Source organism: Vidua macroura, chromosome 12, assembly GCF_024509145.1.
Source record: "Vidua macroura isolate BioBank_ID:100142 chromosome 12, ASM2450914v1, whole genome shotgun sequence".
NCBI lineage: Eukaryota > Metazoa > Chordata > Aves > Passeriformes > Viduidae > Vidua > Vidua macroura.
Genome location: NC_071582.1, coordinates 14637749 through 14650783, shown reverse-complemented (window position 1 = coordinate 14650783; position 13035 = coordinate 14637749). Strand labels below are relative to the sequence as shown.

General features: G+C 55.8%; 1 protein-coding gene across 2 annotated transcripts; it reads right to left on the bottom strand.

Moving 5' to 3' along the window:
* Positions 1 to 694: 694 nt before the first annotated feature.
* On the bottom strand, positions 695 to 12316 carry MFGE8 (milk fat globule EGF and factor V/VIII domain containing). Of its 2 annotated transcripts, none has more exons than XM_053988773.1 (10): positions 12135 to 12316; positions 8471 to 8596; positions 8085 to 8210; positions 7479 to 7592; positions 6881 to 7062; positions 6321 to 6476; positions 5294 to 5438; positions 4260 to 4462; positions 2364 to 2519; positions 695 to 2095 (listed from the first exon to the last, which is right to left on the bottom strand). In XM_053988773.1, exons 1-10 carry the CDS (start codon positions 12205 to 12207, stop codon positions 1952 to 1954), a joined length of 1425 nt encoding a protein of 474 aa, XP_053844748.1. In that variant the 5' UTR covers positions 12208 to 12316; the 3' UTR covers positions 695 to 1951. The 2 variants fall into 2 exon arrangements, with proteins under 2 accessions (XP_053844748.1, XP_053844749.1); XM_053988774.1 differs by having other exon boundaries at positions 4260 to 4444; positions 12135 to 12315.
* Positions 12317 to 13035: the final 719 nt, after the last annotated feature.

The window sequence follows — 13035 nt, the reverse complement described above, 5'->3', positions numbered from 1 at the left end:
GCAGGAAGATTGTCCAGAACTGCAGGGACAGAGGGTTGTGGTAAGACATAGGTGACACTTGGCTATTCATGCCAGCTTCAGGGGTCCCTGCCCAGTGTGGCAGATTCTGGACAAGAGCAAAACTCCTCTCTCCTGTTCACCACAATGCCCCCTCCCTGGGGGCACGTCCTCAGTGCAGGCAGATCCTGCTCCAGCAGCATCCATGCCCCAGCCCTCCCCAAGAGGGCTCTGTTGGGAACATCCCCACAGGCAGCCCTTGCAAAATTCACAGCTCCCTCCAGCCCTGAGAGCGTGCTTGGGTGTAAGAGCTGATCCAGCTCCAAGCTGGGGGATTTGCTCCAGGATCAAAGCCAAAGGAGGAGACACAGGGTGTGGGGTGCTGATAGAGGCTTCCCCTCCCCAAGTCCCATCCCGCCGCGCCTGGCCAGCTGTGAGCAGTCTCCAGCAGCTGCGACAGGGTGGAGACAGTGGGAAGGATGCACACAAAGCCCTGAGATACCCTGTTTTTCAGGCAGGGAAGGGAGCTAGGAGGGTCTGTGAAGGCAGGAGAGGTGCAGGGCCAGCACAGCAGCTGGCCACCCCATAGGATGGAAGAGTCGAGGGGCTCAGAGGGAATCCAGGAGGATCACCAGACCAGCCAGGCTTTGGGAAATGGCCTTTGGGGAGGCACACAGCAGACAAGCCGACACCCCCAAAAGTTTCAGCTGGTTTTAATACTGTCAGAGACACCCCAGAGTGGGGCCATTGCTGCCATCCCACTCGGGCTCCCTCAGCCCTTGCCAAAGCAAACCCACTGCCAGCCCAGCCCCACGGCTGCTTCACTTCCCGGCAGGCAGGGGAAGCATCGCTACCAGCCCAGGACAGCCTGCCCGTGCTCCCACCTGGGACTCACTCATCTCCTACTGCTAATCCCGAGGGCTCGAGCATTGCAAGAGGCTCCCCTCCACCCCATGTACAGGGAAAAAAATCAGGTTACAAAAAGGATCATGGCACGGCTCTCTGCCCACTGCATTTGGAGGGTTTAATTACCACCTTTCCCATCTTTTCTTCGTATCCTTCTGGCTACAAACCAACTCTCCCCACTACCAGATCGTAGTTCCCCTGGTCACCACTGGGCTCTGAGGACAAGGGACAGCCAGGCACGCCAAACTGCAGTAAGCTGGGGATGATGGCAATGCTGAGACTTGAGAGGCTGCTGGAGCTGGCATCCCAGAAAAGGGAATGTGTAGTGCCTGCCAAAATGCCTGCTGTGGTGCCTGCCAGAGTACCCAGCAGGTAAAGCCACCATCACTGGGGATCTGGTGCCTCTTGACAGAAGCCATCTCATCACTCCACTCGCACTATGTGGTGCTGACATCGCAGGTAAGGAGACTCAGGGCCTGGCAAAATGGGCAGGGGACAACAGCTGAGACTTTTCAGAGGATTTTCACAGCCCCTGCAGACAAGCAGGGAGGAGGAGGGACATTGGAAGCAGTAAGCCAGGGGAGCCTGCCCTAAGACCCTGAAAGCAGCTGAGCCCCAAGACACAGTTCAGGCAAGGGACTGCCACTGGCTGCAGCCTCTCTGCTGGAAGCAGAAGCAACAAGGAGAAAATTTGTCCCCAGGCTTAGCTGAGAAGATAAAGCCAAGCCCTGGTTGCAGGACAGGGTCCCCCAGCAAGGCCTCATTTGCAGGATGGTGTCCCCAAGAAAGCCCCAAGTTGCAGGAGGAGGTCTCAACCCTGGCTGGAGCAGCAAGAGGGCAGGAGCCATCCCCACATCCCACCTGCAAGGGCCCTGTAAAGTGCAGTGCTGCAGCCCCAGCACCGACGCGGGGCAGGGGAGCCCTCTTGGCCGCCTCCTGAGTGTGGGGACATGGAGAGGGGGGTGTGAGGTCAGAGCAGGAGTGGGCAGGGGCAGGCAGGTGCAGGCTGGGCAGCGGGGAAGAGCAGCCCCGTCCTTCTTCCCCGTGCCTACTCATCGCAGCCCAGCAGCTCCACGCGCAGGGTGATGCGGTTGTTCCAGGCCACGGGCAGGATGCGGACATAGCGGGCATAGAAGGGCACATCGAACACGTTCTTCTTGTGTGAGTAGTTGTCATTGTTGCCATGGAAGATCTAGAGGAGAAAGGTGGGTATCAGTGCTGCCAGGACCCCAGGGCAGCAGTCACAGCTTCATCTGACAGAGTTCAAGAAGCCTTTGGACAACACTCTCAGGCACATGGTGTGACTCTTGGGGTGCCCTGTGCAGGGCCAGGAGTTGGGCTCAATGACCCTTGTGGGTACCTTCCAACTCGGCATATTTTTGTGATTCTGTGACCTCAGCCCTCCCCCCTCATCCTTCCCCACCATGGCATGCCTGGCACCTTGCCCTCCCCACACCCACCTTGGTGCTGTTTGTCTGGGCATCCCGGTACAGGGTCCAGGACGTGCCGTTGTCACTGTAGGCCACCTTGTAAGCTGCCACATACTGGATGTGCCCAAAGTCACGGGCTCCTTGTGTGATGATGCCTGTCACCTTCTTCTGGTCCCGGAGGTCAATCTGGCAGAGACAAGGCTCGTCACAGCTCCTTGCAGGAGCAGTGCTCCCACCCTACAACACCCTTCATGCTCCAGAGGCAGCCAGGAAGAGCTGGCCCTCGGGGGTCAAGAATGGAGAAAACACCACTTGACCCCCATGCCAAAGCCAGACAAATCATAAAACATGACTGTGAAATATTTGATCCTTCAACACTCACAGCATCCCTCAAAGCAACCAAAAGTGGGTGCAAACCCATCTCAGCTCCCATGCCCACCCCTGCCACCTCCACATTTTTCCCTGGAAACACCAGTGTGGGAAGGACAGCAAAAAACCTCAACTAAAAAAAAAATACAGGATTCACAGAGGAAATGCATTTCCACTGGAAAGTAATTCTGGCTGAGAAAATATGCAGTTCAACACAATCTGACATTTGGGTTCTAAGTGAGACAGTTTCTATTCTCTTTACTCTGCCACACTGTGTTTACTGCTGCTGGCATGTTACAGGGTAAACCACCAAAGGAGCTGAAAGCCTCATTAATTTAGTTCTGTTTTCATGCTCATAGAGGGCAATTCCAGCTATACAATACATATAAATCCTGAGTGTACATGTAAATCTATACACACATACACAAACAGGCAGCCTGTGGTGCAACAGCCCAACTCAGCGTGTCATCCTGACCCCGTCATCAGCCAATGCCTCGATAAGCTGGTTTATTTGGAGTTGTAAGACAGCTGCTTTTAATCATTTCCCAAATATAAAGTGGGACAAATATCTAAACTGCCTTGTCCTATTATGTCATGGAATCATGTGAAAAGTACAAAAACAGGGGAGCAAAGGAAACTGAGAAGGAAATTTCAAAACTATTTGTTTCTATTCCAGACTGGGAAGAGAAAAGCAAGCCTGATTTTTTTCCTGCAAAACAGAAACATGGTGTTCTGGGCAGCCAGAGGCTGTTGGGACGGTCACTCCAGGGATGGCATTTCCTTAGGGGGTGAGACAGAACTGGGGTGCTGCAGGCTTGATGCACCCCACAAGAAGCTGCAGATACGGCACCACCTTGTTCCTATGAGCACTGACTCTGACCCAGAGCTCCAGGACTGCTGTTAAAACCGGTGGCTGTGGTCCCATCTTGACCTGCCCCTGTGATCCCTGCTCAGGGAGAGCATTGCTGGACTTTGTGACCCACAACAAGGCTCTGGTCACACCAACCCAGCTGTTCCAGCTACCCTGAAAAAGGAGATGGCCCTAGGCACAGCTGGAGGAGATGGTGAGGAGACATGAGTGAATCATGATTTTAAAGAGTTAAGATTTTAGCTGAGGGTTAGAACTAATTCATATTGAAGTTAGATACACCAACAATAGGTTAATGATTATTAGATGCTTAAGTTAAAGCTAATTGTTATATTATGAGCTCATTTGTAGAAGGAAGTGGAGCAAGTAAACCATTATAGAAACATACCAAATATGAGACCACCAACCCAATTCAAGAGAAGAATTACGCACGCGTGAAGGACTGAAAACCTAATTTTGATACAAAGCAGGGATGGGAGGTGCTGGGGTTATGCACATGTATTATTTTGGGAAATAAATAGAAGGCAAAAATCCTTGTGTGGTGCGGTCACACATTTCAGGGACAATCCCCACAGTGCTGCCCACCGGCATAATAAACATACCACTTTCCAACTTTGACTAGTTAGAGAGTCTTTGTCCGTGATTTTCTGTTTGAACGATTCATGAGGTTACAGAGACCAGAGACCCACCTGCAGCCACTCAGACTGGTCGTTCTTCAGGGCTGTCCAGGCGTTGGTTTTTCCCGTCATGTCCAAGCGAGCGTAATGAGGGTGCCAGGCAAAGGCATCGATGCCCCAGGTCTTGAAGACACTGGAGGCTGTGATCTGCTGGTCGGAGATGAGGTGGGATTTCATGCCCAGAGGCTCCGAGCAACCTGCCGTGTTGAAATACACTGTAACACAACAGTTTACACGGGCAGTGAAAAGGAAAGAGACAACAGCACCGCTGCAAGCAAAACCCCGCAGACCTGTCAGAAGCCATCCCCACACTCTCATTCCACTGCCCAGAGCAGCACCAGGGCCAGGCAGGGAAATGCGCAGAGCTGTCTTTTCCCGGGATTTTTAGCTCCCAGCTATTCCCTGGCTCACAGTGCCTCCTGCTGCAGGGATGAGTAGATGTCCCCACAGCACAGCACAGCCCAGCCCAGGCCTGGAATACAGAAAGCTTTGGCAGGAAGCAGAGAAGGATGTGGAAAGAGCAACGCAAAGATATCCCCAGCCAAAAGCACGGATGGCATCGCACCCACGCAGCAGCAGGACAGGCCCCAAGCCCCCACAGCATCCCACTCCCACACTGACACACGAGTCCCACTCAGTTCCCAGGGATGTGCTGCACGACAGGAATGCAGGAGGCACAGGGAAAGGGCTCCTACTGATGATCCTTTACATTTCCCAGAGGACTTTGATCCTCTGCTGCTTTTCAAGCTCTCCAGCAGGAAAAGCAGCGGGATCACAGCTCAGATGGGGAGGGGGCACAGTAAAAACCCCTGGCTTGGGAAGGTGTTAGCAGCGTGAGAATGCAGCTCAAGCTGGCTGAGCCGATGGGATTAACAGCTTGTGCTTCCCAAACGCACCCCTGGGTATTCCCAGGCATCAGCGTGAGCAAAAACAAGCATCGCCAAATCCCTTGTCCAGAGGGATCAGAAGCAGGCCAAGGGGTGATGCCCTGCCCCATGTCACCCCCTGCCCTGCAGCCCCCGGGAGGGGACAGCACCGGCATTTACCGTTCATCTCGCAGCCGATGAGCTCGAAGCGCAGCGTGCAGGCGCGGCGGCACATCACGGGGTAGATGCGGATGAACTGGGCCGTGATGGGAGGGTTGAACATGTTGGTCTGCATGGTGCCATAGTCCACGTTCCCCTCAAAAACCTGCAACAGTGACCAGGCCTCAGTGCCCCAGCTCTCCCACAGTCTCCTGCAGCAAATCCCTTGCACAGCAGACAGAGAGATCTCGGCACTGCCAATGGCAAAAGAGCACAGAGGGGGAAGCTGGGCTTTGTTTTTGTGCCCCGGAACAGTGCAGGACCTTGGAGGAGCTCCAACACTCTCATCAGAGCTTTGCAACATTCCCTGCTTCATCCTCACCCCCACAGAGCCACACAAGCAGCAACACCCACTCCCACTACCACGATGCTCCTCAAATCATGACAAGCACAGAGGTGGCTCATTTCTTTCTTTTTAACATAATAAATAGAATCAAATTGTCTTTCATGCACTTTTTCCACTGCTGCAGAAACAAGGGGAATTTTTCTATTTTTTTAAAGCAAAGCAGATACTCCCAACCATTCCCTGGATGCTCAGAAAGCCAGCAGGAGACACTTGCCATAAAGAACTGCAAGTGGAGAGCATGGCAATCTGTAAGTCACTTTGAGAGACACTCTGTCAGCTGGTGCTTGCTGCAGATACAACACCGAGCTACCCAAGCTGCTCAGTAGCACTCCCAGACCAAGCCCAGTTCCCACAGGGTGTCAGTGGTAAAGATACTATCTGAATGACCTAAATCAGGCCTGCTGCTTCTTTGGTTATGCTTATTATGGTCAATTAAACAGAGGCAGGGAGCATTGCTTGGCACTGGAACCGCCTGTGCCATCTCGCTGCTAGGAGAGTTCCCATCAGTTCCCAATGCAGCTTTGCCCCAGGTCAAAAGCACTTTCCCACGCACAGGGATGCAGCTCACAGCCACTTCAGCACCCACAGCACCACTGCATGGGGGGAGCTGGGACACCCCCTATACAGAGCATCGTAGCCCACCTTGTCCACATCCTTCTTCTCATCCTTGAAGAAGGTGAATTCCCGCCCATCCAGGCTGTAGGCAACTTTGTAGGCGCGGACAAACTCCTGCTGCCCCACGCGGCGCGCGCCCTGCGTGATGATCCCGCTCAGCCGCATCTTCCGCAGCAGGTTGGCCTGTGGAGGGGAGAAGAGGATGAGTGGGGTGCAGTGAGGATGGGGTGCACAGTCCTTGCACCCACTAGGACCACCAAGTCTGGGTGGGAGGGTGGGCACTGGGACAAGGAAAGGGGCTGCCCATGGCACTGGAGCTCCCTTGGGGAGGAAGCAGTCCATCCCTCCAGCCTTGCATCCCAAGGTGGGCAGAGCAAGGGGAATCATGAACCCATGTCCCACCTTCCTCCAATGGATTTGCCTCCTCCAGGCACACCTTAAGATACCCCTGGTGGCAGCTTGATGCAGCAGTTTAGCCCCACGCTTGCCACCAGGAGCAGTGAAATCCTGTGACAGCAGCACTGCAAGACCAGCCATGGCTGCTGGGGCTGCTCTCTGTGCTGGCATTCCAGTCCTGCCACAGGTACCTGGATCCAGGGGTTCTTATCGTAGTTGCTGGAAGTCCAGGCATTGACGATGCCGTGGTTGTTGAGGCGGGCGAGCTCTGGCCCCCAGCGCTGGAGGCCAAGGAAGCCGTAATAGACAGAGGATGCTGAGAGCTGGGCATCAGAGATGGCTCCTCCTTCCATGCCCAGGAGCACAGCACAGCCTGGGGGCAGAGGGGAGATCAGGATCAGAGAGAGACACTAACCAGGGAGCAGAACTAGGGGTCATCTGTTTCTTGTCTGGGGGCAGAACAGGAGAGGGAGGCCAGCCCTAGGGTCTGGCTGTCCCCAGGGTGTCCTCTCCTCCTCATCCCTCAGCCAAAACCACACCGTCCATCAGTCCCTCTCACAGCACAGAGGTCTGGAGGAGAAAGGATCTTCCTGGGGCACTCCAGAGAGGAGAAAGCACCTTCTTGAGGATGTTCCCTCCATTAGGACCAGGCCTGCTGGCATCAAGGGTAGCCACAGCTGCCCTCCAGATCCCCTAAATCAGCTGGTGAGATCCCTCCTGGCAATGAGGGACAGACAGTAGGGAACAGGAGGGAAAGGGAATTCAGTACAGTTGGTGCCAAAGACTTACGGACGTGGCAGGTCTTCCCCAGAAATGGAGAAGGACACTTGCAGGTGTAGTCACCATCCAGGTCCAGGCAGGTGCCTCCATTTTTACAAGGCTGGGAGGAGCACTCATTCTTGTCTAGGAGAGAGAGAGGAGGAGCTCAGGAGGCAATTCCAAAACCAGTCCTGGAGAGGAGACCCCTCCTTCAGCACAGCAAGAAGAGGGAGAGGCATCCCCTAAACAAGGGCCATGGAAGGGTCCATGAAGAGAGGGTGGCACAAACTGAAGCTCTAACCCAAGGACCCATCTATGCTGTGTCCCCACTGAGTGCAGCCATGCAGGTGCACCAGGACACACAGTCACATCAAGGCTGGGAACCTGCATGGAGCAGGCTGAGCCTTGAGGCACCCCTTGTGTTATTAGTTGAGGCACCAAGTCCCTCCAGAGATGCAGAGCAAGGTTCAGACATAACCTGTCCCCACACCATGGTCCTTCCCTCCACCCTGCAAGCTCCAAAACAGCCTGGTGCCCCACACAGTCACAGCTGCTCACATCCCCTAGTTGTCACCCAAGGGGTCCCCAAGCTCTCAGTGGACAAGCTTCCCCTGCCTGCCCCCCTGCTGTACTCACTGTTCTGGCAGTGCACCCCATCGTACCCCGCAGGGCACTTGCAGATGTAGTCGGTGAAGACGTCGCCCCGGTTTGGGACCAGCTGGCACTCACCATTGTTGTGGCAAGGATTAGGGTGGCAGGGCCCTGGGGAAGGGGAAAAACAACTGTAATATAGGCGCAGGTGGAAAATAAGAGCATCCAGTGAGCTTCCACTCCCCACACACATTGCATTACCCCCAAGTGCATCCCGTCACCATATACTCAGATCTGTGCTCTATGTGTCCATCAGCCATCAGAAGGGCTGAACCCCAGGGCCAGTGGTGCAGGGCCAGGACAAGGGCACACTAACTATTAGCAAGGCTCCTGGCTGACAGGGAGCACCTGGGAAAGGGTCAGCTCCTCACCTTTCTCTGTCTCATTGCAGTCAATCCCAACATAGCCCTCAGGGCAGATGCAGAAGAAGGGGGCCTCATTAATCCCAGTCAGGCAGGTGCCCCCATTCTGACAGTGGTTCACGTCGCAGAAGTCACCTGGAAGTAAAGCCAGGTGTCACTGCAAGCCATCCCTAAGGCACCAATCCACCAGAGCCCCATGCACACGAAGGCATCCCAGCCCAACAGCAGGAACTGGTCTGCTGCAAATCCCACAGGGAAGGGAGCACCTGGCAGGGACAGGCTGCTGGACCTTGCAGAGGGCTGCTGGCATTCAAAAGCAGTGGTTGAGACTGGGAGCATAACCAGCAGCAAGGACCTGCCTTGCACTGACACATTAAAAAAGAGGTTGAACAGATGCTATATGACAAAATGAAGACAGGAGAAACCCAGGTTTGGGGGCATTATATGTTTTTGACACTTGGCTGGGAAATGTGAGTGACCAGGCTGGGGCTCACTCAGGCACGAGAAGGACAGAATGATTCAAGGGAATGGGGCTGGTGCCGTTGCTGGGTTTTGCTAATGTAAGTTTGTACTTGTAAGAACACAAAAAAAAAAAAAAAAAATCATTGTAGGGGGAGCTCGCATTCCTCAGTTCCCAGATGCTGGAGTCAGGCAGGGAGGAAGCACAAGGTCCATCTCTGCAGGACGCCTGCCAGACCTCCATCATTCTCCGAGCAGCTCCCACAAGGCAGCCCTGGCTCACAGGCAGGTTCCCCCAGGGAGCTGGTGGGGCTGCACCATCTTCCCTGCTTGTTCATCCATCTCCAGCATCTGCCACGGTGTAGGGTTTATGTGGCAAGGTGGTGGTGGCAGGGGGCTGCAAAGGTGGCTCAGCAAGAAGACAACAGGAGCTGCTCCCATGCTGGAGACAGCCACTCCCAGCCGATGCCAAAACAAACCCTCTGCTGCTCAAAGATGGTGCCTACCAGCACAGCTTCTGTGATAATATATCCAAGATAAAATAAAAAACACTGTGCAGCAGCTGTAGAAGAGGAGTGAGAAAAAAATGAGAGACACAGCCCTGCAAACACCCCCGGCAGAGAATAAGGAGGGAAAGAAAGTGATCCAGGTGCAGGAACAGGGATTCTACTGCAGCCCATGGAGAAGACCTGTCTCCCTGAAGCCTGTGGAGGACCACAGGGGAGCAGATATCCACACTGCAGCCCACAGACAACTCCAGGCTGGAGCAGTCTCTTCCTCATGGACTGTATCTCATGGAAAGGACCCACACCAGAGCAGTTAATGAATAACTGCAGCCCATGAAAATGACCCACTCTGGATCTTTTCCTTCTTTTCCCCACCCTGTCCTGTTGAGGAGGGAAGTGAATGATGTCAACCCACTGCACCCTCCAACCTTCTAAGCTCCATTGCAGGGCTGAATCAGATTGCAAGAGCTGGGCTGAAGTTCCTTCCACCCTCAATTTATTCTGCCTAAAAGCCGCAAGGCAGCAACATTCCATAAACCTAGACCAGATTTCCACAGGACTGGTTGAAAGCATCAGTAACTCCTTGTCAAACAGGACAGCACATCCCTTGATGCCAGGCATTTCTCTGCTACACTGCAGAAGTCAGAACAAGGACTGAACCCAGGTAGAGACCTAGGAATAACCCTTCACTACCTGCATGACCTGGAGAAGGTGGAAGTTGATGAGCTGTGGGCTCACTGCCCAGATGAACACCAAACAACGCAGCTCTCATTTGCTTAAGCTACTACTCAGTGAGCTCCTACTCATTAGTCCTTTAATAGCAGGACCTTCGAGTTAATCCTTCTCTTCCTGACACTCCACATGTGTAAGGTACAGGCTGGTGGCAGGCAGGCCAGTGTCAGGTGGAGGTTTCCGTAAGGATGTAAGGATGCTGTAGCTCCCTTAGCCCAGCCTCAGGAGGCAGAAAAACTTGGGCACCAGTTCAAGTCACTGCCTGTGCTGCCCAGCCTGTTCTGCATGACCTCATGCTCCATCAATGTGCTGCCATGAGCTACAGCATGGGAGGAGAGGGCTCCTGCTGATAAGTGGGGATGCCTTTGCTCCACGCCCCTCCACCCCTCCGCAGGTCTTGGGCACATCCATCCACCCCCATCCCACGGATCTCTCCCAGCAGCCAGTCAAGGCTGTGCAGACCGAGCTACTTCTGCTCAACAGTGGGAGATGGCTGATTCCCCAAACACAGAGTGTCAAGGAACGGATGCTCCCCAGCATCAGTGTTGCCTCCAGCACAGGAGTGTCTGGGGTGTGACATGGCAGCAAAGCAGCAAGGTCTCCTCCCATGGGTGGGACAGGAGTGGTTCAAGTTTTATACTTCAGTTATTGCAAGTAACTGGACTCCCTTTTATCCCCTCCCAGGAATAATCCCTTACATGGTGGGTGTTGGTAGCCATCCCCCTGCCTAGCAGTGAGGCACACAGGTCACTTTTTCCACTGTAGCAAGCAGTTTTGGATGCTCCTGTTTCTGGACTGTTTCAGGCCTTGTTTCAGAGCTGTTCAGCATCTCCATCCTCCACACACACATTTTTCTCCAGTCAAGGACAGAGCTGTCACAGGCTGAACGCTCAGGAACCAAGGCAACAAAGATCAACCACTGCTTTTGGAAATGTTTGCTTATATGAGCCCACAGGCTGGCTGGGAGGCAAAAATAACATCCTCCGAATACTGGGACAGCTCATCCCAGCGGGGCTGGGGGAAGTCAGGTCTCGGGAGGGCAAAAAAGGCACCTCAGCCATCCAGGGAGAGCAAACATAAACAGAGCCTTCCTCACCCCTTCCTGCTGCCCTTTGTCCCTGACCGGGAGCCTGCACTAAGGCTTTGCTCCCCTTTTCCCTGGTCTCCTCCATCCCTTTCGGAGCCAAGCCCCCAGGCATGACCCACGGGGTTACGATGAAGCTGCTGGTCCCCGGGTTTGCCCTGGCCAGGCCAGCTGGGCGCGTACCAGGCGGTCCCAGGGACGCTGTTTACATTGCACGGTTATCTGAAAGCACAGGACAGCCCGGCTGAGAGACTCCCGCCTCGGAAGAAGGGACGGGGCCGTGGACCCGAGATCCTCCGCTCCGGCAGCAGCAGCCCTGGGGCTGCACGCCCTCTCACTCGCACTGCGTGCCGTGCAACCCGCACCGCAGCCTGGACCCAGTCACCCTGCACCCCCAGGTCCTCTCGCTACACGTCCCGGATCCCCGGCACCGTGGATCCCTGGCATCTCGGGGTCCCCTACATACCAGACAACCCCTACACACACCCCCTACACCCCGGACAACCCCTGCACCCCGGATCCCTCGCACTCCACATCCCCAGCATTCCGGGCTCCCCTGTATTCTGGATCCCCTGAAACTCGCCCTGTCCAGCACCGCGGATCCCCTGCACACCAGGCAACCCCGCACTCCACACTCTCTGCACTCTGGCTGCCCTGCGCCTCGGACTGCCCTGCACCCCGGAATCCTGCACACCGGACAACCCTGCACTCCAAATCCCTACCGCTCGGATCCACAGCATTCCAGCCTCTACCCAGCTTTCCCTGCACCCCGGATCCCCTGAGCCCTGGCTCCCCGGCACCCCAGATCCCTGGAATCCCGGCTCCCCGGCACTCCTGATCCCCGGTTCCCCGTCACCCCCGTTCCCCGGCACTCCGTCTCCCCGGCACTCACCGGACACGAGCAGCAGCAGCGGGAACGCCACCGCCACGGCGAGCAGCGCCCTAAACAACCTCGCCGCCCCCATGCTGCGTCCCGAGCCGCGCCGTGCGCTCCCCCCCGGGCCGCTCCGCTGCGCTCGGCTCCGCTCGGCTCGGCTCCGCCGCGGGGCTCGGGGCGGGCAGTGACTCAGCCCGGCCCGGCGCGGCCCCACGTGCTCCGCCGCCCGCCCCCGGGGCGGGACCGGCCCCGCCGGCGGGGAACGGCCCGGCCGAGGGTCCGCGCCCCCGGGGTGCGGGCAGCACGGGGGTACAGGCAACAAGGCAGCGGAGGTGTCTCTGGAAGTGAGAGCCACCACGGCCACGCTGATGATGCTTCAGTGAGGGGGACCGCTGGCTCACCCCACGCCACATCTTGGCCCTCGGGTGGCCGGTAGGGACTTCCCGAGCCTGGCAGTGCCCATGGCTCCTGGCCCTGGCTGGCAGGCAGAGGGTGCAGAGTTGGACCGGAATGTACTGGGGGCTGCCAGCACTTGGCAAAGGAAGAACTGTTTTGCAGCACAAACCCCAGTTTTCTCTCCCTGGGTGGGATGAAAGCTGGAGAGGGCTTCCCCTCCGATGGACAGTGAACACAAGTGCCCTGTGCCATCCTTGTCATCCAGCATGCCAGTGGCATGGGGTTTTCCCAAGTTCCTCCTAACTAGCACCAAGAAAATCAGCTTGCAGCCAGGTCCGGCAAATATGTGAAAGGGATTTGGAGTGACATAACAGCTTTCTGCCCAAAGCACTGCACCACAGCTCCACTGGTTTGGCCACAAACTAGCTCCTTTTTGAGCTGTGCCCGGCCACTAAGACCTGGAAAAGCCCAGCCACACTCTTGAGAGGAACTGGTGCCCTGTGGGGAGCTCTGGCCTGGA

What these genes read in the sequence shown, in the direction of transcription:
- MFGE8 (XM_053988773.1), bottom strand. Translation starts at nt 12,207, where the DNA reads ATGGGGGCGGCGAGGTTGTTTAGGGCGCTGCTCGCCGTGGCGGTGGCG. An exon ending in CTGCAATGAGACAGAGAAAG is followed by an intron (nt 8,211 to 8,470) that starts GTGAGGAGCTGA and finishes CCCCTTCCCCAG; the next exon opens with GGCCCTGCCACCCTAATCCT. An exon ending in TGGGGTGCACTGCCAGAACA is followed by an intron (nt 7,593 to 8,084) that starts GTGAGTACAGCA and finishes TCTCTCTCCTAG; the next exon opens with ACAAGAATGAGTGCTCCTCC.